Source organism: Salmo salar, chromosome ssa12 (genome assembly GCF_905237065.1).
Source record: "Salmo salar chromosome ssa12, Ssal_v3.1, whole genome shotgun sequence".
Lineage (NCBI taxonomy): Eukaryota > Metazoa > Chordata > Actinopteri > Salmoniformes > Salmonidae > Salmo > Salmo salar.
The window spans coordinates 32,044,251-32,068,575 of record NC_059453.1 but is presented as its reverse complement, the minus strand read 5'-3'; the positions used below and the strand labels follow the sequence as shown (position 1 = coordinate 32,068,575).

General features: G+C 45.5%; 1 protein-coding gene across 3 annotated transcripts in view; it reads left to right on the top strand.

The window, feature by feature from the left end:
- Nucleotides 1–24,325, top strand: part of LOC106564922 (alpha-1,6-mannosylglycoprotein 6-beta-N-acetylglucosaminyltransferase B) — a 145,452-nt gene that overhangs the window by 47,027 nt on the left and 74,100 nt on the right. For all 3 annotated transcript variants that reach the window (XM_014131446.1, XM_045691265.1, XM_014131445.1), the window contains 5 exons: nt 3,812–3,962; nt 11,352–11,461; nt 13,532–13,608; nt 15,334–15,519; nt 17,531–17,695. In XM_014131446.1, coding sequence (XP_013986921.1) covers nt 3,814–3,962; nt 11,352–11,461; nt 13,532–13,608; nt 15,334–15,519; nt 17,531–17,695 — 687 coding nt within the window. In that variant the 5' untranslated portion in view covers nt 3,812–3,813. The remainder of the gene's footprint in view (nt 1–3,811; nt 3,963–11,351; nt 11,462–13,531; nt 13,609–15,333; nt 15,520–17,530; nt 17,696–24,325) is intronic.

Genomic DNA, 24,325 nt, shown 5'->3' with positions numbered 1-24,325 from the left:
TCCTTTTTCCACCACTGCAACAGGGCAGTATTTGAGCTCTGTGTTCCTTTTACTCTTACAATTGGTTGGTTGGTATTGGTTGGGGTAGGCAGCTCACTCCAGATAATTATCACTACCATCAAACCTCATACCCACTGATATTATGATGGAGAAGAATATACTGTGACCTCTCTGCCTTAAAGGGAATGGTCCAGTGCTGTATCTGAGCTATGAGTTTCTCTCACCTTTCAGTGACCATCCCTTTATGGTTTTCAAAGCTACAGTCTGGTATCTTGGGAACAGTTCCATGGTCATTGTGTGTGTGTGTGTATATATATATATATATATATATATATATATATATATATATATATATATATATAAAACATTAGGAACACTGGCTCTTTCCATGACAAAAACTGTCCATGTGACTCCAGGTGAAAGCTATGATCCCTTATTGATGTCACTTGTTAAATCCACTTCAATCAGTGTAGATGAAGGGGAGAATTTTTAAGCCTTGACACAATTGAGAAATGGATTGTGTACGTGTGGGGTATGGTAGTAGATGTCAGGCTCACCGGTTTGAGTGTAACTGCAACACTGCTGGGTTTTTCACGCTCAACATGAGCCAGCATCCCTGTGTAATGCTTTAGACACCTTGTAGACTCTATGCCCCGACAAATTGAGGCTGTTCTGAGGGCAAAAGGGGGTGCAACTAAAAATTAGGACGGTGTTCCTAATGTATAGTGCATTCGGGAAAGTATTCAGACTCCTTCACTTTTTCCACATTTTGTTACAGCCTTAATATAAAATTGATTCAACTGTTTTTTTCCCTCATTAAGCTACACACAATACCCCATAACGACAAAGCAAAAACGGAAATATCAAATTTACATAAGTATTCAGAACCTTTACTCAGTACTTTGTTGAAGCACCTTTGGCAGCGATTACAGCCTCAAGTTTTCTTGGGTATGACACTACAAGCTTGGCACACCTGTATTTTGAGAGTTTCTCCCATTCGTCTCTACAGATCCTTTCAAGCTCTCTCAGGTTGGATGGGGAGCACAGCTATTTTCAGGTCTCTCCAGAGATGTTCGATTGGGTTTTTGTCCAGGCTCTGGCTGGGCCACTCAAGGACATTCATAGACTTGTCCTGAAGCCACTCCTGCATTGTTTTGGCTGTGTGCTTAGGGTTGTTGTCCTGTTGGAAGGTGAACCTTCACCCCAGTCTGAGGTCCTGAGCGCTCTGGAGCAGGTTTTCATCAAGGATCTCTCTGTACTTTGCTCTGTTCATCTTTCCTTCGATCTGACTTGTCTCCTAGTCCCAGCTGCTGAAAAACATCCCCACAGCATGCTGCTGCCACCACCATGCTTCACCGTAGGGATGGTGCCAGGTTTCCTCCAGATGTGACGCTTGGCATTCAGGCCAAAGAGTTCAATCTTGGTTTCCTCAGACCAGACTATCTTGTTTCTCATGGTCTGAGAGTCTTTAGGTGTCTTTTGGCAAACTCCAAGCCGGCTGTCATGTGCCTTTTACTGAGGAGTGGCTTGCGTCTGGCCACTCTGCCATAAAGGCCTGATTGGTGGAGTGCTCCAGAGATGGTTGTCCTTCTAGGTTCTCCCATCTCCACAGAGGAACTCTGACGCTTTGTCAGAGTGACCATCGGGATCTTGGTCACCTCCCTGACCAAGGCCCTTCTCCCCCAATTGCTCAGTTTGGCCTGACGGCCAGCTCTAGGAAGAGTCTTGGTGGTTCCAAACTTCTTCCATTTGAGAATGATGGCGGCCACTGTGTTCTTGGGGACCTTCAATGCTGCAGAAATGTTTTGGTACCCTTCCCCAGATCTGTGCCTCACCACAATCCTGTCTTGGAGCTCTACGGACAATTCCTTCCTCATGGCTTGGTTTTTGCTCTGACATGCACTGTCAACTGTGTGACCTTATATAGACAGGTCTGTGCCTTTCCAAATCATGTCCAATCAATTGAATTCAGCACAGGTGGACTCCAATCAAGTTGTAGAAACATCTCAAGGATGATCAATGGAAACAGGATGCACCCAAGCTAAATTTCGAGTCTCATAGCAAAGGGTCTGAATACTTATGTAAATAAGGCATTTCTGTTTTTTTTATACATTTGCTAAAATTTTTAAAAAAAAACTGTTTTCGCTTTGTCATTATGGAATATTGTGTGTAGATTGATTAGTAGAAATGTGTATTTTAATCCATTTTACAATAAGGCTTAAACGTAACAAAATGGGGAAAAAGTGAAGGGGTCTGAATTCACTGTACGCTCTGAACAAAAATATAAATGCAACATGTAACAATTTCAAAGATTTTACTGAGTTAAAATTCATATAAGGAAATCAGTCAATTGAAATAAATAAATTAGGCGTAATCTATGGATTTCACATGACTGGGCAGGGGTGCACCCCGAAACGGTCCCCCAGGTGAAGAAGCCGGATGTGGAGGTCCAGGACCTGCGTGGTTACACGTGGTCTGCGGTTGTGAGGCTGGTTGGACGTACTGCCAAATTCTCTAAAACGTCGCTGGAGGCAGCTTATGTTAGAGAAATTAACATTCAGTTCTCTGGCAACAGCTCTGGTGGACTTTCCTGCAGTCAGCATGCCAATTACATGCTATCTCAAAACTTGTGGCATTGTGTTGTGTGACAAAACTGCACGTTTTAGAGTGGCCTTTTATTGTGCCCAGCACAAGGTGCACCTGCGTAATGATCATGCTGTTTAATCAGCTTCTTGATATGCCACACCTGTCAGGTGGATGGATTATCACTAACAGCGATGTAAACAAATGTGTGCACAACATTTGAGAGAAATAAGGTTTTGTGCCCATGGAATTTTTCTGGGATTTTTTTATATCAGCTCATGAGACATGGGACCTACACTTTACATCTTGCGTTTATATTTTAGTTCAGTGTATATAGTTCCAATGGTCCAGTTAGTTAGAGCATGGTGGATGTGTAGCACATGGGGATGTGTGAAACTTACTCCTCAACCTGAAGTTTCCCCACTTGGGCCAGCGAATAGCTAGCTTTTCACGTGGCGCCGACTGGTAAGACAAGGCGATCTTTTAAATAACTCAAGATGTGTTATTGCACATTGTGTCAGTGAAGGTTTGCCGGAAAGGCATCTTATTCATCTTCAGAAAAGATTCATTGCATTGTAATACTGTAAATGTTATTTCAGTCAGTCTGGCCCAATATGTTGTCTGGCTGTGTTTTATATAGAGCTGCTGTCTAAGTAGATTGATTGTGTATATGACCTTGGGTTGTCTAGCCAGCAACCACCACATAATCCTATAAAGAGAAGCGGAACAGTCAAAGCATCAAGAGGATAAAGAGCCTGGCCTTACACACACTCACACACACACACACATAAATACACACACACACACAGTGTCTGCACCTACGACCTCTCTGATTCACTAGGGTGAAATAAATACAGCCGTGGTTACACGTAATTGCATCCCCCGGAGTGCGGGGAATGTCAACACGATTAGTTCCACTTCATAGTTTCGTAACTCAGGCCTTTGCGGCAGTGTGTACCATTATAAATTATACTCTAGGTGGTAGGAAGTCTGGGAGTCAGTGGTTGAAATAATTTATGTTTTAGCCTGAGCTAGGCAGGCAAAGTATGCTGCTAGCACAGGAAGCTATAGGGCAGAAAGAGAAAAATGCTTACTTAATGATATGAATTGGAGACTGGGCTCGGCTAAATAGTAAGCGTTCTGCGCTCTCTTGTTATTGGGCTTTTATCGATTGTTTACTACCTCTCACTCACTCTCTCTCTCTCTCCCTCTCTCTCTCGCTGTGTAGTGATGGGGGGAGTGGAGTCTCGTGGGGTGCTTAGGAAGATCAGTGACATGCTGGAGGTGATCCTGAAGAGGATGGACAGCCTCTCCAAACTGGACAACAGCACCACCAGCGACACCCGCCGTCTGGATGAGCTCAGCTCGGCCATCAACAGGTACGGTCTGGATGGAGTGGTGGGCTTAGGACAGGCATCTACCTTCCTTGTCTTCCCTTTTCTCACTCACTCTTTCCTCCTCTCTTGTTGCCCGTCCTCCTCTATGCTCTTGTTTGTTTTCCTCGTCAGTTCTTCCTCCTTTTCTTCTTCCTCTTCTTTTTCCTCCTCTCTTGTTATTCTCTTCATACCCTTCTCTTTCTCTCCTCTTTTGGCTGCCAGGCAGTCTTGCCTGATCTCAGCAGCTTTACTATTTGATAAAGGAAACGGGGTTGTCTGAACTTGTCACTACCTTCTTCCCAGCACAGATCCTCTTTCAGTCCCTCTGTTCCACCAATATCCAATTTGACTGTCTGTGCTCTCCATTCAATCCCTTTTACTGCATTTCACATCCAATTTCTAAGGGTCAGGTTAAAATCTGTGGAAGGACAGTGACAGGACAGACAATGAAAGAGGAATGACAGCTAGGAAGGCCAAGGGTAGGAATAGCACATACAATGGGCTGAATCAAAGCTGCCGTGGGGCATACATGCATGTGGTCCAGGAGCCGAGAGCGTTACCGCTCGATCAGACTCCGTCTCTAGAATCCCTCATTTCTATAGCCACCAGAATCAGGCCTCATTATATAATGCCAGATGAACACTTCAGTTCAGCCCGGCATGTAAAAATGGGAGCGGAAGGTGTGGTATGTATTGTCTGGAGCAGATGTTAATCTCTGGCGCAGGCATTCCGCTAGCGGCCCACCTCGACAACATCCGGCAAAATTCAAAATACAGAAATACTCATAATAAACATTCATAAAAGATACAAGTGTTATATATCAGCCGCTGTGTCAGATTTCAAAAAGGCTTTACGGCGAAAGCATACAATGCGATTATCTGAGGACAGCGCCTTGCTTACAAAAGCATACAAACATTTTCAAGCCAAGTAGAGGAGTCACGAAAGTCAAAAATAGCGAGAAAATGAATCACTTACCTTTGATGATCTTCATCTGGTTGCAGTCACAAGCATCCCTGTTACACAATAAATGTTCATTTTGTTCGATAAAGTCCCTCTTTATGTCCCAAAAACTCAGTTTTGGAAACTTTAGAGTGTTTTCTATCCAAATTATATGCATATCCTAGCTTCTGGGCCTGAGGAGCAGGCAGTTTACATTGGGCACGCTTCTCATCCAGATGTCGAAATACTGCCCCCAAGCCATAACAAGTTTTAACTTGAATCAATATCTGGTAATGTTCCTCTCTTGCGTAAAGACTGTTTCACTCTACATACTAATTTGAGCCAGTTTCTACAACAGGAAAATATTCCTGCAGCAACAACAAATGTAATTTGTTATGTGGATTATAAGTAACCCCCTAGTCACTTGACACACCAGTGCATCAATCTAAGTTACATAACAAAAACATCCCCATCAAAATCAGTCAGTTTAAGCTAAAGATATCTGTTTCTTTGCATCGGATGTGTCTCAATCCACCGCATCTGCGGTGAAAGGAGGCAGAGCTAAAGCGGTGTTTGTCAGACCATGAGACATCCCGAAAATCTTCTCGTGTAAACGTCTGCAGTGGTTTAACGGTTTAACCTACGGCTTAATGAATGGTTTAACCTTTGACCCGCACAAGTGTGAGGAGACCTGTCTAAAGTTGGTACCATCGATGTGCCAACTTCTGTTTGGAAGCTTCCGAACCGTTTGGGCTACAAACTAATGGAAAGGGTGTCACATGTGTCGTCATGAAGAGAAGACCAAGGCGCAGCGGGTATGTGGATACTCATATTCTTTAATGAAAAAACACGCAGAGCATCCACAGGGAAAAAACAATAAATCATACTCACGACAAGAACAGTTTTGCAGGCTATCAAACGCAGTGCAAAAACAACTACCCACAAACACAAAGACAAACACACCCTATTATATAGGACTCCCAATCAAAGGCAACTCAACACACCTGCCTTCAATTGGGAGTCCCATCCCAATAAACTATACATAGAAAACGAACCTAGAACCTATACCCACAACTAACTAACTAAACATAGAAATACATAAACACAGAGCAGTGCCCAAAACCCCCGGAATACATAAATAAAACGACCTACTACCTACACCACCACCCCGAACCATATAAAACAAATACCCTCTGCCACATCCTGACCAAACTCCAACAACCACTAACCCTTAACTGGTCAGGACGTGACAGTACCCCCCAAAGGTGCAGACCCCGGAATGCACCTTAAAAAAAGAAAACACACAAAAAAAATCCCCAATACCCCAACAAAACCAATTAACAATAACCCCTAAACAATAAGGGAGGGAAGGGAGGGTGGCTGCCGTCAACGACGGCACTGTGCTACACCCTCCCTCCCCAACCCACCTATCCTGGAGGTGGCTCAGGTGCGGGACGTGGACCTCGCTCCACCTTCGGCGTCGCCCACTTCGGTGGCGCCGATAGCTGCGCCAGGCAGACGGGCCACTCAGGCTGACCCTGGCAGACGGACCACTCTAGCTGGACCGGAGGACAGGCGGGCAACTCGGGCTGGGCCGGAAGACAGGCGGGCCACTCGGGCTGGGCCGGAGGACAGGCGGGCCGCTCGGGCTGGGCCGGAGGACAGGCGGGCCGCTCGGGCTGGGCCGGAGGACAGGCGGGCCGCTCGGGCTGGGCCGGAGGACAGGCGGGGCGCCCGGGCTGGACCGGAGGACAGGCGGGGCGCCCTGGCGGATCCGGGCAGGCGGCCGCCCTGGCGGATCCGGGCAGGCGAGCCGCTCTGGCGGATCCGGGCAGTCGGGCCGCTCTGGCGGATCCGGGCAGTCGGGCGGCTCTGGCTGCTCCTGACTGGCGGGCGGCTCTGGCGACTCCTGACTGGCGGGCGGCTCTGGCGACTCCTGACTGGCGGGCGGCTCTGGCGACTCCTGACTGGCGGGCGGCTCTGGCGACTCCTGACTGGCGGGCGGCTCTGGTGACTCCTGACTGGCGGGCGGCTCTGGCGACTCCTGACTGGTGGGCGGCTCTGGCGGCTCTTGACTGGCGGGCGGCTCTGGCGGCTCTTGACTGGCGGGCGGCTCTGGTGGCTCTTGACTGGAGGGCGGCTCTGGCAGCTCTTGACTGGCGGGCGGCTCTGGCGACTCTTGACTGGCGGGCAGCTCTGGCGACTCCTGACTGGCAAGGCTGGGCTGACGCACTAGACGCCTGCTGCGTGGGGCTGGTACTGGACGTGCCAGCCTGGAGACACGCACCTCCATGGTAGTACGTACAGCGGGAAACACCGGACCGTAGAGGTGCACTGGCGGTCTTGAGCGCAGGGTTGGCATCACCCCTTCCGGCTTGATGCTCACCTCACCCTGGCACATGCGGGGCGCTGGTACAGGGCGGACTGGGCTGTGCGTACGTATAGACGAGATGGTGCGTACCTCAGCGAAACATGGCGCCCTCCACCTCATACGCACCTCCCTGTAATAACGGGTAGCTGGCTTACGACTCTTCCTTGGCCTGGCCAAACTACCCGTGTGCCCCCCCCAATTTTTTTTATTGGGGGTGCCTCTCCGGCTTCCTCGCCAGCCGTGTTCCAGCATAACGTTCGCTCCCTTCTCCTGCTGCCTCCGCTCTTCTCAGTGCCTCCACCTGTTCCCATGGGAGGCGATCCCTTCCGGCCAGGATCTCTTCCCAGGTGTAGGATCCCTTGCCATCCAGGATGTCCTCCCATGTCCATTCATCCACCCGATGCTCCTTCCTCTTCCGCTGCTTGGTCCTTTTGTGGTGGGTAGTTCTGTAACGTGTCATCATGGAGAGAAGACCAAGGCGCAGCGGGTATGTGGATACTCATATTCTTTAATGAAAAAACACGCAGAGCATCCACAGTGAAAAAAACAATAAATGATACTCACGACAAGAACAGTTTTGCAGGCTATCAAATGCAGTGCAAAAACAACTACCCACAAACACAAAGACAAACACACCCTATTATATAGGACTCCCAATCAAAGGCAACTCAACACACCTGCCTTCAATTGGGAGTCCCATCCCAATAAACCATACATAGAAAACGAACCTAGAACCTATACCCACAACTAACTAACTAAACATAGAAATACATAAACACAGAGCAGTGCCCAAAACCCCCGGAATACATCAATAAAACGACCTACTACCTACACCACCACCCCGAACCATATAAAACAAATACCCTCTGCCACATCCTGACCAAACTCCAACAACCACTAACCCTTAACTGGTCAGGACGTGACAAAGGGGTGATTCTCACAAACACGATGGTGTTCTCCGTTTTGCTCCACACAGGACTCTTCTGAAGGTAACCGGTAACAGTTTTAAAAAATGAATGGAAGTATGAAGGTAGTTTTGTGCCTACCCCAAAAAAGAGGTTAAATATGTGTAAAAATAAATAAATATCTATATACAGTACCAGTCAAAAGTCCTGACACACCTACTAAGGATAGGGTTTTTCTTTATTTTTACTATTTTCTGCATTGTAGAATACTAGTGAGGATATCAAAACTATGAAATAACACATAGAAGAATCTAAAATATATTTTGATTTCTTTAACATGTTTTTGGCTACTACATGATTCCATAGGTGTTATTTCATAGTTTTGATGTCTTCACTAATATTCTGCAATGTAGAAAATAGTAAAAATAAAGAAAAACCCTTGAATGAGTAGGTGTGTCCAACCTTTTCACAGCTACTGTAATATATATATATATATATATATATATATATATATATATATATATAGTCATGTTTATTTTTTAATGGCCAAATGAATCAGTCAGTTAATCAATAATGCATTTCCATCTACTGTATGGTCGGTGCATCTTTAATTACTAGAGGTAGTGTGAGTACAGTTACTCTGCTTTGTAATATCCCTGTTGAGTTTTCATGGTGACCTAAAGAGCTGAGCTGTCATTGGACCAGATCCCCTGAGTGGCCCCCAGAGAGAGTTTTGCCCCAGGCAAGGTGTCCCCATGGCCCCTAAAGCTTAGAACTCTGTGACTTGGTGATATGCCCTCTAAAACACATGACCTACACCACCCTATGTATCTGTCACTATGGGACTGTGCTAACAGACATTAGTAAGAAAGGGAGAGAAAAGAGAGTGATAAGGGAGAGAAAGAGACTGAAAGAGAAGAAACAGACCGATAGGGAGATTGAGAGGAGGATAGTGGAGTGGGCAGAGAGCAGAGAGAGGAAAGTGGGAAAGAGAGAGAGAGAGAGAGAGAGAGAGGAGGGTGAAATAAGAAAGAAGAGCAATACTGTTGTGAGGCAAAAGACGGAGGAAGAGAGAAATAACCAGAGAGAGTTCTCCTGTATTACGTGACATCACACAATCAAGAAATATCCCACTGTCTTCGGCCCATGCCTTATGAGGAGGGAAACCAAAATTGTTACAGAGCCACATTAAATGATAATTATGATGAAAGATTACAGGCGTATACATATTTGATGTACTGGGAGGGCACGCTCTTCAGAATAACATATTTCTCTGGATTGAACGGAGGCAGACGCCTCCTTTACTATTAAACAGACAAGCTAGAGAAGAGAGGGAGAAAAAGAGAGCAACATGGAGTAGGGTGAGGAAATAGGTTTTGGTGATTCAATCATTCAATTCCGTTTCCCCTGTTTGGGTTCGTTTGGTTTGTTTCTTGTGTGTTCCCAGAAAAGGAATAACTTGACGGAGCGAACTCACGGGAGGGAGAGAGAAAGAGAGAAGGAGAGAGGGGAATCCGACAGCTAGCGAGAGTGAGTGTAGAAAGTAAGTGAAATAGAGAAAAGAGAGGGAGAGGGAGATTAGAAGTAGAGATGATTGATGTAATAGGAATCGCAGTCTACTGGAGCAGAGAGAGACGTGGCTTGTTCCTTCCGCGGCAGTCGCCGACTGTAAATGTGTGCGCGTTCCTGTGCGTACAGTATGTGTGAGCGTGCATGTGTGTGTGTCCCTCTCTGTGTCCTTTGTGCACGGCCATTAATCCTAGTGTGCTCAGTCAGAGGGCTGTACTCTGTGCTTTGGTCCTGTTCCCAGCCTAGCTGGCTTTAACCACCTCAGGTGAACCATCTAACCCCCTCAATGAGACTGTTCAATAACTCTCCTCCCTCCACAACAACTCTCCGAAACAAAGTGGTTCTAAGCTGACATATGGAATTGTTTTTAAGATGGTCATACTATGGATCATTTAGCTATTTGATTTTTCATTTTAGTACCCCTTTTAGGTAGAAAAATATGAATAAAATATGTTTTGATTTGTTTAACACTTTTTTTGGTTACTACATGATTCCATGTGTGTTATTTCATAGTTTTGATGTCTTCACTATTATTCTACAATGTAGAAAATAGTACAAAACAAAGAAAAACCCTGGAATGAGTAGGTGTGTCTAAACCTTTGACTGGTACTGGTTTGGCCGGTGTAGGCCGTCATTGTAAATAAGAATTTGTTCTTAACTGACTTGCCTAGTGAAATAAAGGTGAAATCAAATCAAATAAAACATGAAATATATGATGTCACCACGTTGAAACATCAATACGTACAGTATGTATATTTAAAAACTATCAAGGATAAACACAATAAAGTCCAAAATATAGTACTATTATTAGATAAATTAGGTCACTGCTTTTTGTATCCTTTACAGCTGTCTACAGCTTGTACTTTAAACCAGCCACAGCCTGAGAACACTAGTCTAGAATGAGTTTAATTTCCTCCCCTAAGACCGTTTCTCTTTCTGTAGCTAACTCCCCATCACTGTGGACAGACAGTTAGTCAATTAGGCAGCTCAGTAGTCTATCCTCTACCTCATTTACAGAGAGCACACACACTCCCTGATCCTCTCTCTGATCATTATCTCTGTTAGTGGGGGTTAATGCTGCCTGCTGACTGGGCAAAACAGTTAGTGGGTATTGCACACCTCTGTAAACTTAAACTCCTTCCCAAACCGCCCCTCCCTTCTCCCTTTACTCTCTCATCTGAACTGAGGACTGGTGTTAAATATGCAAGGGAGCCATCTTATCCTGCAGGGGAAATTGTATTGGCTGTTACAGCAGGCGGTATGGGGCTTTTTCTATTTCACGCTCCAACCAAGTGCCTCACAATTAGCCTCTTCGGCAGCCTGTTAACACTGTCTTACATCTGTAGGAAAGAGAGGGAGGGGGAGAGCGAGAGAGCAACAGAGAGAACGAGAGAGAGAGAGAGAGAGAAAGAGAGATGTATAAGTACAAGCTCTTTATTCTGCTCAACTTTTATTAGCGTTGTTAAGTCATCCAGTCAGATGGTACGGAGTTTGAGGTGACACTGATGTTGTTCTCTGTCTGTCTCGACACAGTATGGGATGAAAGAGCAGCCCAAAGTCTGTTTCTCACTTTGTATGATTGTGTCTTTTTGGTCTGTGTGTGTGCAGGTTCCAGCCAGCAGGCCTGGTAGAGAGGATCCAGGCTATAGCTCAGAACGTGTCCAACATGGCGGTCAGAGTGGAACAGATCCTCCAGAACAGCATGGCCGCCGGCAGAGGTACAATGTTATAACACTAACATTACGGACTAGGTTATTGTTGTGCAATACATATAGAACTGCCCATGTCTTATTCACATCATTGCGGTGGCCCAAACCTTACTTTCTATGAACATTGTCCTTTCCAGCGCGGTTCCAGCAACTATGGCGGCAACTATGGTGGATGGCTAACTAGGCCAGCTCAGTGCATCTTGGCTCTGGTCGGTTCGGCTCAAGCGGTGTGAAAAGGTTCTCAGCACTCTATGAAAACACTAAACGCTGTAATCCTTCGCCGGTAATCAGAACGTCAAGTCCAAACTTTCAAACGGCAAAACACGTCAGACTTTTACACCTCAGATCTAAAATACAGCAGCCATTCAAAGTGCAACAGGACAAGTGATTTCCGTATGAAATGAATTGATGTGTGGGAAATAAAAGTAAGATCTAGTCTAATATAACAGATCAACAGTACAGCCAGCCGTAGAGTCTTCCTTTATTCCCGTCTCCATTTTATTGCTTTCCCTCCACTGCTGTTGACTCCTTCTGCCCATCTCCTCCTTTTTTAATCAAATCAGAAATCATTTCACTACCGGCACAAATGATTCCGATTGCGCTGGAAACATACACACAGGAAGACACACACACGGGCGTTTATCAAGGGAACTCAGTCGACAGTCCTTAATCAACTCTTCTTCCCTCCTTCTCCCTCTCCTCAACCAACAGCAAATCGTTATCAGAGGTAATTAGTTTTATCTCCCTTTGCTTTCACGGTGAAGACGTGAGGGCAGAACCACAACCGCTTTTATTAATCACAGATTAATACAAACCACACTCGGTGGACTTTATTGTGCGTTTCGACTCGAGCGCGTCGGTGATTCATCTCGTGGCCGAGAGAGACACCCAAGACGATGTGCTCGGAAGTTGGAATTCGCGCCTCCCTCCCAGCCACCGCTTTTTTGTTTTTGTCCGAGTTTTTATCTAATTAGCCCGCCGCACATTTAATGGTGGCCATTGTGACGGTTATTATTGTTGTAGTCAAATGGAAGGCGCCGAAATGTGTCGCTGGGAAATATGTGGCGTGTTTGAGAGGAGAGAAGCTTGAGGGATGGAGTGACTGAGATAGAGAGAGACGAAGCCTTCATTAGACACATGGAAGCAGTCAGAGAATGTTTAAGGTCCAGAGAGAGGAGTGTATATATATATATATATATAGATGGAGGGATAGACAAAGAGGTAGGGGAGATAGAGAGAGTGGACGTGAGAGGGATGGAGAAGAAGCAGGAGATCTCTCTCTCCTTCCTGAGTCCAAGACCGAAACCTCATCAGTCTAACTTCCCGTCTTCTCCCATCCATACTGCTGGAACTTCCTGTTTCAACTCCAGTCTCTCTTCCTGGCTGTAGGCCCCCAGCTGCAGGGAGGCAGTTAGTCAACTCAATGGACCAATTAATGCAGTGAGCGCAGCGTGAGTAAGCGGATACACATTGTACCGTTAGCCCGGGAGGGGTGACAGCAGTGACAAGGGGTTGTATTTCTGTACCCCACGGTGAACAGTGTGCACCAAAGCAGGCCTGATGTTGCATGGGAACTAATGGTACATATGGTTTGCTGAAAATGTTGTTAAATGTCTGTTTTAAGGATGTCTATTGTCTTCACAGAATAAGTATTCTGTTGCTATTCAAGGTGATGTAGGCATAGATATGAGGCTTAAAGAGTCTGTATGACTATGATGTGTTTTCTATGTCTCCACAGTGTAATTATGATGTGTGTGTTCTATATCTCCACAGTGTAATTATGATGTGTGTGTTCTTTATCTCCACCGTGTGTAACTATGATGTGTGTGTTCTGTAACTATGATGTGTGTGTTCTATATCTCCACCGTGTGTAACTATGATGTGTGTGTTCTGTAACTATGATGTGTGTGTTCTATATCTCCACCGTGTGTAACTATGATGTGTGTGTTCTGTAACTATGATGTGTGTGTTCTATATCTCCACCGTGTGTAACTATGATGTGTGTGTTCTGTAACTATGATGTGTGTGTTCTATATCTCCACCGTGTGTAACTATGATGTGTGTGTCTCTTCTCTTCAGCGGTGAGAGACGGCTCATCAGGCCAGTGTGAGGTACCCAGAGACCCCCGTTACCCAGACTGCCCTGGAAAAGTCGATGTGAGTTTCTCTCTGTCTATCTAGCTAGGGTATAAGAGATTCTCCTGATATCTTATTACCAATGTTCCCTCTAAGCTTCCGAGGACTGCAGTGCAGAATAAATATCAGCCCGCGCAGAGAAGCACGAGATTGAACTTCACTCAACTTTCTAGAGGTTTCCCCCTTTGTTAACACTATCAACGTTTCCCTTTACCTTGGGAATTGTGATTGAATCAATGCAACATACCGAAACAAAACAAAGAGATTTTGTTGTAGGTAGAACGCATCAGAGTAGGATTCAATTGCATTGATATGCATGACTCAATCAATCATTCAAATGTATTTATAAAGCCCTTTACATCAGTGGATGTCACAAAATGCAGATGTAGAAGCACGGTGGCTTGGAAAAATTCCCTAGAAAGGCAGGAACCTAGAAAGAAACCTAGAGAGGAACCAGGCTCTGAGGGGTGGCCAGTCCTTTTCTGGCTGTGCCGGGTAGAGATTATAACAGAACATGGCCAAGATGTTCAAACGTTCATAGATGACCAGCAGGGTCAAATAATAATAATCAGAGTGGTTGTAGAGGGTGCAACAGGTCAGCACCTCAGGAGTAAATGTCAGTTGGCTTTTCATAGCCGATCATTCAGAGTTGGAGACAGCAGGTGCGGTAGAGAACTCAGCTCGTACTCTACACAGACTTGTGAGGCATAACCAATCTGAGCTGGAATAGGCCTATATGCAAATAGACCATTGCCATATATGGATCTGTGCCAATCACTTTAAACTGGACTATGTTTACAGCATGAGCGGTCGTGAGTAGATGTGCTTGTTTTGAAATTAAAGAGAGAGCTGCATGTAGCCATGTGTGCACATTTGTTCATATCCTTTGATAGTTAGTGAGTTATTAGCCCAGTTATAGATAATTTGTAGTTAGCAATGGGGGAGTGATTGCTTCCTGTAAGAGCACAAAACGTGTACATTTCTAGACATCTTTGAAAAGCGTGTCAGGTAAACAGTCTTTTTTTGTCTTAAAGGGGCAGTTTTGTATTTTGAGACAGGCTTGAATAAGCTAAGTAGCCAATAGGCAGAGGGTAGCATAATTTGTCTGATTCTCTGTAATAATGGTACATTTTAATAATGCATTTTATTTTGTAAAGAGGTTTCTGGTATCCAACAACACAACAACATTTTCAGTCACATCCTTGTCTGAAGGACAAGTGGATAAACAGGTTAATGTGAAGTCCTGTATGTTTTTTTTCTCAAAAGTCTCATGGAATGTCGGCCTACATTCAACACCACACATTGGCTGCTACTGTAGGCTGAATGATAGAACAGCTATTTCCATGTTAAAATGTGATGGGATGCGTTTTCTTCATTGCTTTTGATGGTAGGCCACTCTACAGTAGCTACAGTAGCCTACGTGGCCACTGTTATAAGTGTAAGTTAAAGCGGGTACAGTCTCAGTGTTCACAGTAAACGTGCGCTGGAAGTTGCACAGAACTTTCACAACATTCAAGTTCGCGCTCAGCAGACCTGAAATTAGCTCAGTGAAAAAATCAGAGGGAAAATGACTTATAACCTGCAATTCCATCTAACTGTACATTTGAACTTAAGTACAGCTAATCTATAACCAAGGAGTAGAAAACTCCCTTTTGTTTTAATATGTGGCAATTATTTTATCATTTTATTTGTGTTTAACAAAGTCAAAGTCACCTGACCATTAAACGTTGACCTGTGTATCACCAGTGGATGCGTGCCCGCTGGACGTCAGACCCGTGCTATGCCTTCTACGGGGTGGACGGCTCCGACTGCTCCTTCCTTATCTACCTGAGCGAGGTGGAGTGGTTCTGCCCCCCTCTGGCCTGGAGGAACCACAGCAGCCCCCCCACCGTCCACACACACACACACCAGACCACCACCACCAAGAGACAGGTGAGACACACACACACACAGAACCCTTCCTACCATCCATACACACACAGAACCCTTCCTACCATCCATACACACACAGAACCCTTCCTACCATCCATACACACACAGAACCCCTCCCACCCTCCATACACACACAGAACCCTTCCTACCATCCATACACACACAGAACCCTTCCTACCATCCATACACACACAGAACCCTTCCTACCATCCATACACACACAGAACCCTTCCTACCATCCATACACACACAGAACCCTTCCTACCATCCATACACACACAGAACCCCTCCCACCCTCCATACACACACAGAACCCTTCCTACCATCCATACACACACAGAACCCTTCCTACCATTCACACACACACAGAACACCTCCCCAACATCCATACACACACAGAACCCCTCCCACCCTCCATACACACACAGAACCCCTCCCACCATCCATACACACACAGAACCCTTCCTACCATCCATACACACACAGACACCGAACAACCACTGTCAAGAGACTGGTAAGAGGGACACACACACACACACACACACACACACACACACACACACACACACACACACACACACACACACACACACACACACACACACACACACACACACACACACACACACACACACACACACACACACACACACACACACACGAAGGAAGACTCATGCACTCACAAAAGCAGATGCCCATATACACACGAGCCCTGCAAAGAGACGCATGGCTAAAGCTTACATGTTTAAGCACTTACACACACTAATTCACACAAAGAGCACAGCCAATAGTCAAATGAATCTTCATACTTACACTTTATAAGCTTGCATGGTAGATATGAAAACACATTCATATGAGCACATGACCGCGTTCTCTGCTAATTGTTTTACTGTGTTCATCTCTCTCCTCCATCTCCTCCCTCAGCTCCCTCTCTCATTGTGCTGCTGTATAGCCAACTCCACACGCAGCACAGATGAACTCTTTACACTCAAACATACAGCTCAGTGCCTGATACTATTTGCAGAACGGTGTTCAAGGCTGAGTCAATATGTGCTACTTATTCTAAACAATCCCTGCACAGCTATTAACCAGGTTCAGAGATGCCGACACACAGAGAGCGATCCCTGAACACAAGGTGTGTGTGTATGTGTCTGTGTGTGCCTTTGTGTGTGTGTGATCTGAGTGTGTGAGTGTGAATGCTGAGTGTGTTTGTGTGAATTCTCTGCTGTACTTTAGTATTGAATAGCTTATTAGGGTTTGGCAACATTCCTAATTACAGTAGTGGCTCTGTTAGCTAGATAATCTAGACCATTTATAGCAGGGTCTTTGAGCAAGCATATAGGTATGTGTGTGTGTGTGTGTGTGTGTGTGTGTGTGTGTGTGTGTGTGTGTGTGTGTGTGTGTGTGTGTGTGTGTGTGTGTGTGTGTGTGTGTGTGTGTGTGTGTGTGTGTGTGTGTGTGTGTGTGTGTGTGTGTGTCCATAACAGTAGGACTGTGACGTTGTGACTTGAGTGGTGTGTAGTTGGACTGTTCACATGTTAGAGGGTTAAAAGGGATGCGTCATGTGTTTGCGTGTATGTGATGGACAGAGGGAGAGAAACTTTTAGACTCCACAGTCATAGCCGTTTAACTAGCACAGTTTCCTCTAGAGACTTAGCTTGTAGTACTATCTCCCCAGAGAACACAGGCTGCACACGCTCCTCTGAACTACTGTGTTCCTATTGCAGAGGGAATGTGGGAGAGGAGCCTGTGTGGGTAGCTATCATGTAATGCCATATTCAGTGTATCTGTAGGTCGCTCCAGTTGACCTCCTCTCTTCTCATCCTTCCTCCCACACTCTCTCCATCTCTCACCCTCTTCTTGTGTCTTTCTTCACTACTTACACTCTCTCTGCATCTCTGTAAAGTTATAGGCTTTTATTGTTTTGGATTTTAGATAATATACATTTTTTTAAGATAAAAATGGGGGGGAAAATTGACCTCCCTCTCCCTCTCCCTCTCCCTCCCTATAGGCTGCATTCCGTACAGACCTGTCATCTCTGCTAGACCAGGTTGGCACGGGCAAAGAGTCCCTGAGCTTCATGAAGCGCCGCATGAGGAGGCTGGCATCACAGTGGGGCACGGCCGCCCAGCGCCTCCACGCCAAGCTGCGCCAACGCTGGAGGGAACAGAAGAAGGTAGAGATGAGAGAGATTGAGAGAGATTGAGAGTTTTGAGTTTTAAATAACCTTTATTGGGCCTGGGAACCCACAACACAATAAACACTCAAACAAAACCATGGTTACACATCAATAGATGTGCCAGAGTTTCAGACTCAGCACAGAATGGACACCCCTCTCCAACAGTAGGATCCAGGTGTACCAGATGCATATTGGTGGCTATGGCTCCATGTATTATCCCCCATTGGAGGTCAGCCGTCCTCTTTTCAATAGGCAAACACAACCGCCCACCTTGCCGATTTTACCCCTTCCAGGGAAGAAACACAGGACACTTTTACACAGATTTTGTACATGGCCTTCTTTCTCACCGCCTTGAGCTCCCCCAGCTCCGGGGTATCGAAGGAAAGTAGCATCCCCATGTTCTCCTCTAATGCCCCCGCCGCAGCACTAACATTCAGCGCAGGGAACGTATAATCCAGACCCTCCGTCCATCGATCAGAATTGGAAGTGTCAGTCACATACTGCTGATTGAAGTACTGGCAAGGAATCGCAGACCTCAGCTATGACCTTCCTCGGTAAGAGAGGATCGGATCCCCGCTCTTTCTCCCAGCTCCTCCAACGATCTGCTCCTGCTCCGCATCAGATGACCCAGCTTGGTACGCCCCACACTTAACAGGCATGAACGTGGGCTGGCTGAACCCAGAGCACGGGACTGGATGGCAGTGTTGTAAAAAAAGAGGCTCTTCATAAAGCCACGTCTCTGGTGGCGTGCCGACCTTACGGGACTTGACAAAAACTCATAAAATGGAGTCATGCCAGACAAATCACTCCCCTCTAGCTTTAAGAGGAAAAGGTGCTTGTCTAAGCGCAAACAGCCTGCTCTCCTCATCACTGTATAGGCTGTGTCGACCCAGCTAGAACCGTCTCTGTACAACAGTCTCTGTGCTGCTTGAAGCCGGAAAGCCATGATTCTGGAAGAAATGTCCACCGGGTCTTGCCCACCCTCGTGCAGTGGCAGGTACAGGGCTGCAACTTTAATCTAGTGTTGTCCCGACCAGAGGAAATTGACAAGGGTCCTCTGAAGCTCTGTTATCAACAGCCTCTGATGGCTGTAAAATCATTAGTCTGTGCCACAGGGTAGAGGCAACTAGATTATTGGCTACCAGCACCCTTCCCCTATAAGACATCTGAGGTAGCACTTATTTCCACCTTGACAATCTGGCACACACTTTCTCCACTACACCCTCCCAGTTCTTTTTCTGAAAGACATCGGAGCCAAGAAAACCCCCCAATCTTCATCCCATCTCTGCCCCACTGAAGCCCACCTGGTAACCGTGGAGCGGACCCCGTCTGAAGCTGACCTGCCCACAGTGATTCGCTCTTTCCCCAATTGACTCTAGCTGAGGAGGCCCCCTCTTACACCTTTAAAGCATTTGAGAGAATCTTAACATCCTCACCCCCTATAATATTAACTGTCACGTCATCTGCATACGCAGACAGTGCTATCGTGGGACCCTTCATAACCCCTGGCACAGAGAAACCAGTAAGCCTCGCTCTTAAAAAACAAAACATTGGTTCCATCGCCAGACAATATAACTTCCCTGAAATTGGGCATCCCTGCCTGATGCCCCTTTGGACGGGGATGGGGCAACTCAAACCACCCCCACCTTCACCATACATAAGGGTCCAGCATACAGTAAACTCACCCAAGACATAAAAAACATCCCCAAACCCAAAGGCTTTCATTGTTTTGAACTGGTGGTCCACATGGTGGTCCACATGGTCAAAGGCCTTCTCCTGATCCAAAGAAAGCAAATCCACATTCACATCAGACAGTTTACAAATGTCTAAAACATCTCTTATTAGAAACAAGTTATCAACAATAGACCGGTCAGGTTTACAGTAAGACTGGTCCTTGTGGACCAACAGCCCCAGATATTCTTTCAACCTGTTTGAGAGACATTTAGATACAGTTTTAGATTCTGCACACAGCAATGCAACAGGTCGCCAATTTTTTAGAAGAGCCAAATCCCCCCTTTTTGGCAACAATGAAAGCACAGCACGTTGACAGGGTACAGGAAGAGAACCCTCATGAAAAGATTCACACACCACTTCATAAAAATCCCCCCCAATAGACCCCCAAAAGTGCTTCTAGAAGTCAGATGGTGAACCATTGATGCCAGAGGCTCGGCCTGATGAGAGCTGCGTAACTGCTGTGGACAGCTCCTTCAGAGTAATGTCAGTGTCCAAAGCAGCTCTCTGCTCAGGGCCAAATTGAGGAAGTCCATGTAACGACTGTTCAGCGCACAGAGAATCACAATCCACCGCCTTATAGAGGGCATGTTGGCGCATTTCACTGTCATCCGTGGTCACCTACCCATCAGGGAGACGAAGGCAATACGCTCTGTACCCTCATTAGGAGCATAAACATCAAAAAAATAATAATAATAACATAGCATCCACCTTGACCAATAAAACACGACCCTTGACAATCTTTGTTGTAGATACCACAGTCACCCCTAAGCCTGAGGAAAACTAAATTGCCACCCCAGCGCTGAAATTAGCACCATGACTGAGTATATGCTGCCCCTCCCACCACATACCCCAGTCAACCTCATTAGCCTCATCACTATGTGTCTCCTGTAGAGAAACTACATTAAGCCCTCTTATTCCTGTCCCTTCCCCCATTAATACTGAGAGAACCTACCCTTAGTACCTCCGTATAGAAAAGAGGAAGGAAAAGCAGAAAACACCACAGAGAAACCAGACAAGGAGAAAAAAACACCCTATGAGGCCTGATCGTCATCAGTTTTAATTTTCTCTTAACCTGACCACGTTTCCCACTACCTTTTGCTGCCGTGACGGCGGTAACACATTTCCTCAAGCGAAAATGCTTCTTCACACTCAACTTGTCTAACCCCACCGTCTTCTGTAACGCCACAGCTCACCTCACAAACTCATCAACATCAACAACAAAAAAAATTGCAATTTGACAGATTTCCCAAAAGTCGGATCCAGGAACCCATTTATCTCCCCTAGATTATAAATTGAGTCGTCGCCAGCTGCTATCATATCAAGAGAGATATCCATATCCTTCTCCTGATCCTCCTCAACTGAGGCCACAGACCCCTGACTCATCTCAGCCACATCACTATCAACACTCCCCACTTGCACCCCACCACTCGTACTGGGCATCTCCTCCCCAGTCTGAGAAAATGGCTCCCCAGATCTGTCTTTACCTCCTACAACAATGTGTTTCTGCTGCATAACAGACGCATAACAGCCGGGTGTTTGAAACAACATAACCTGTTTCAAAGCTGGGTGTATGCAACCCAATGGGACAATCTTAATTGAACTTGCAAACTTCCCAAACCTCAATAACTCGCTCCAATAGCTCATTTGGAATAAACGGCAGTACATTCAAAATCGTTACCCTTGTTGACGGAGAAAAAAGCGGCGTAACTTGAATAAACATTCCTTTAAGAAGTACGCCTTGCTCAACCATACGATTAACAAGACTCTCTTCTTTAAGAAAAACCACCACCGCTTTACTCATCTGCGACGCATAAGCAACATTCTCATATCCTACCTTGTCTCCCACGGCGACCAGAAACTCCTCCACCGTGACCGTAGCTTCAGTAACACACCTAAAGCCGTGCCAAAGTGACAGGGACGGCGCCCCCGTGTGGGTCGACATCCCCGCCAAAGCCAGGGCAATTTCGACAAGAAAAACAATATACTTCATTCTACCACAACAAATGAATCAAATAACTAATCACCTTAATCATGCATAGAAAAATGAAAACCACCAAGAAAAGGAAAACAAGAAGGAAAACACAGGAGATCAAACTCCAGACAACACTCGCATACGCTCATACAATTCCCAGCATGCACCAAACACTCCCAGCATGCAGAGAGAGAGAGAGTGGTAGAGAGAGAGAGGTACAGTAGAGAGAGAAAGAGAGAAGGGGGGGTTGTCTTGTTTTGTTATTGCCTTTGCTTGTTACCACGTTAAGTCAGGGAATTCAGTGGTATTCCGTTTTTGCAAATGAAAGAAAGAAGTTACATGAAAGAATGAAAGTGAGTTCTCCCTTTACCTTCCCTGTGTTACCACCGTCAATGAATGCAGTTTTCTCTATTATTGTCTCATGCACACTCAGCAACATGATTAAGTAAGAGTGAAGGTAAACAAAAGTGAAAGGGAGAGAGAGGGAGTGGTCGAGAGAAGGGGTAGAGAGAGAGAGAGAGAGAGGACCGGAGAAATCGAAAGATGGAGCGAACGAGAGGTGATAAAAGAACAGGCCCTCATCTTTCTTTCCTCACATCTTGTCTCCGCCCGTTTCTCTCTCCAAAATAAGCCAACAGGCCTCAGATGGGCGTCCATCCACACAGAGCCTCCACAGTATTGATTAATGGAGCCGTCTTGAGCCTCAAACGCATGACGTGGATTTGTTATTTTAGATCGGTCGTCTCCTCCTCTCTCCTCCTGTGTGATACTGTGCTATCTCTACACCAGATGTTTCAACGCTTTAACTGCAGTTTTAGTGCGCTGGTCCAAAGCCGTTTATCATGACGTAATTGGTAGACAGAGGCTGCTGTGTGTGCTGATTAATACTGATAGGGGATCAGTGTACAGCCCAGTGATGGAGTGCTTAATATGTGGATAATATCTGATCCCAGATCAGGTGTTGACTGTCATTCTCTGGTATGCTTGTGTGTCTACCCCACCAGTAGACGACATGTCAGGAACTAAAGAACTAAATAATAAAACACTTGGGAGTCCTCCTGCCACCGTTTAACTCTGACCCCTGTGCTTCCTATCGTTTCCTCGATCCTGCTCTTCCTCCCTCTCTGCCTCTGTCTCTGACTCTCTCCGCTGATGCAATCCCAATTATGTATTCTTCTCCAATTCACTTTTTAACCTTTCAAAATGTTCTGGGGATTAAATTCTGTTTCCCTTGATTGAGTTTGTTTGGTTTGTTTATTGTGTATGCTCCGGGAAAAGGAATAACTTCCTGGAGCGGAGAGAGACAGAAAGGGAGTAAGGGAGAGAGATAGAGAGAGTGATGGGGAGAGGGAAGGAGCGAGAGACAAAGGGAGAGGGAAGGAGAGAGACATAGAGAGAGAATAACCATTATTTCACCTGTCAGTGGCAGAAACAGGGACAGGGAAGGGATCCCAGGAGAGCATGGAATAGAGGAGTCTTTGTCTGTGTGTGTCTTGTGTGCACAGTTTTACATTTTCTATAATATATGCCACTCAACAGAGGCTGCTATCCAGAGAGACTTACAGTGCAGAAAGTGCATACTGAGTGCATATAGTTCTAGTTCATTTATGTGATCCCTGAGGGAATTGAACCGACTACCTTTGGAAAGAGTGGGGTTTCAAAAAGTTCCATTCCTGCTCTGTCGAACCTCTAGACTGAGAGAGAGAGAGAGAGTCTGTGTGCACACGCGCGCGTGTGTGTGTGTGTGTGTGTGTGTGTGTGTGTGTGTGTGTGTGTGTGTGTGTGTGTGTGTGTGTGTGTGTGCGTGTGTGCGTGGACGTGTTGAACTATTTTTGTGGGGACCAGAAGTCCCCACAAGAATAGTTCAACAGGTCCACACACTATATACGCCACTTAACAGAGGCGGTTATCCAGAGAGACTTACAGTGCAGTGAGTGCATATTCAGTGCATATATCTCTAGTTCATGTATGTGAATAGTAAACAAACATTTGACCAACTGGGGATATTTTGTTGGTCCCCACAAGGTCAAATGCTGTCTCTAGGGGGTTTAGGGTTAAGGTTAGAATTAGTGTTAGGGTTATAATTACGTTAAGGGTTATTGTTAGGACCTAGGGTTAGTTTTAGGGTTACGGTTAGGAGCTAGAATTAGGGTTAGGGTTATCTTGGGTTAGGGTTAGGGTAAAGTTAAGAGTGCAGGTTGGGATTAGGAAAATAGGATTTTGAATGGGACTGAATTGTATGTCCCTACAAGGTTAGTGTGTGTGTGTGTGTGTGTGTGTGTGTGTGTGTGTGTGTGTGTGTGTGTTAGAGAAATCCTGACTGACTGTGGGACGCCCCCAAAGGCCTCCTAGTGAATTTCAATCATTTCCCTGTCAAGACAGTTTGAACCTTTCCTGATAGCTGTATAACACCTGAGTTTTAACCTAGTTCTTTAAACTAGAACATCTCTGAGGCAAACTGTAACAACCCTTATCATTGATGATAATGACTTACTTTTATGCAGAGTTTTAGTCTGAAAGTGATCTGAACTGAAGGAAGGAACACACCACATCCACCCCCATTTACTACAACACACCTTGTTCTGTTGCACTGAAATACTCAAACACAGAAGCATAGTCTAACACTGAGCATGGAAATAAAGTATTTCTGGACAAAGAAAGAGAGCTTTGAAGCTCAAAAGCAGTGATAAACAAACTGAATAGAAACATATAGAAACAAACTGAAAAGAAACATATAGAAACAAACTGAATAGAAACATATAGAAACAAACTGAATAGAAACATATAGAAACAAACTGAATAGAAACATATAGAAACAAACTGAAAAGAAACATATAGAAACAAACTGAAAAGAAACATATAGAAACAAACTGAATAGAAACAAACTGAATAGAAACATATAGAAACAAACTGAAAAGAAA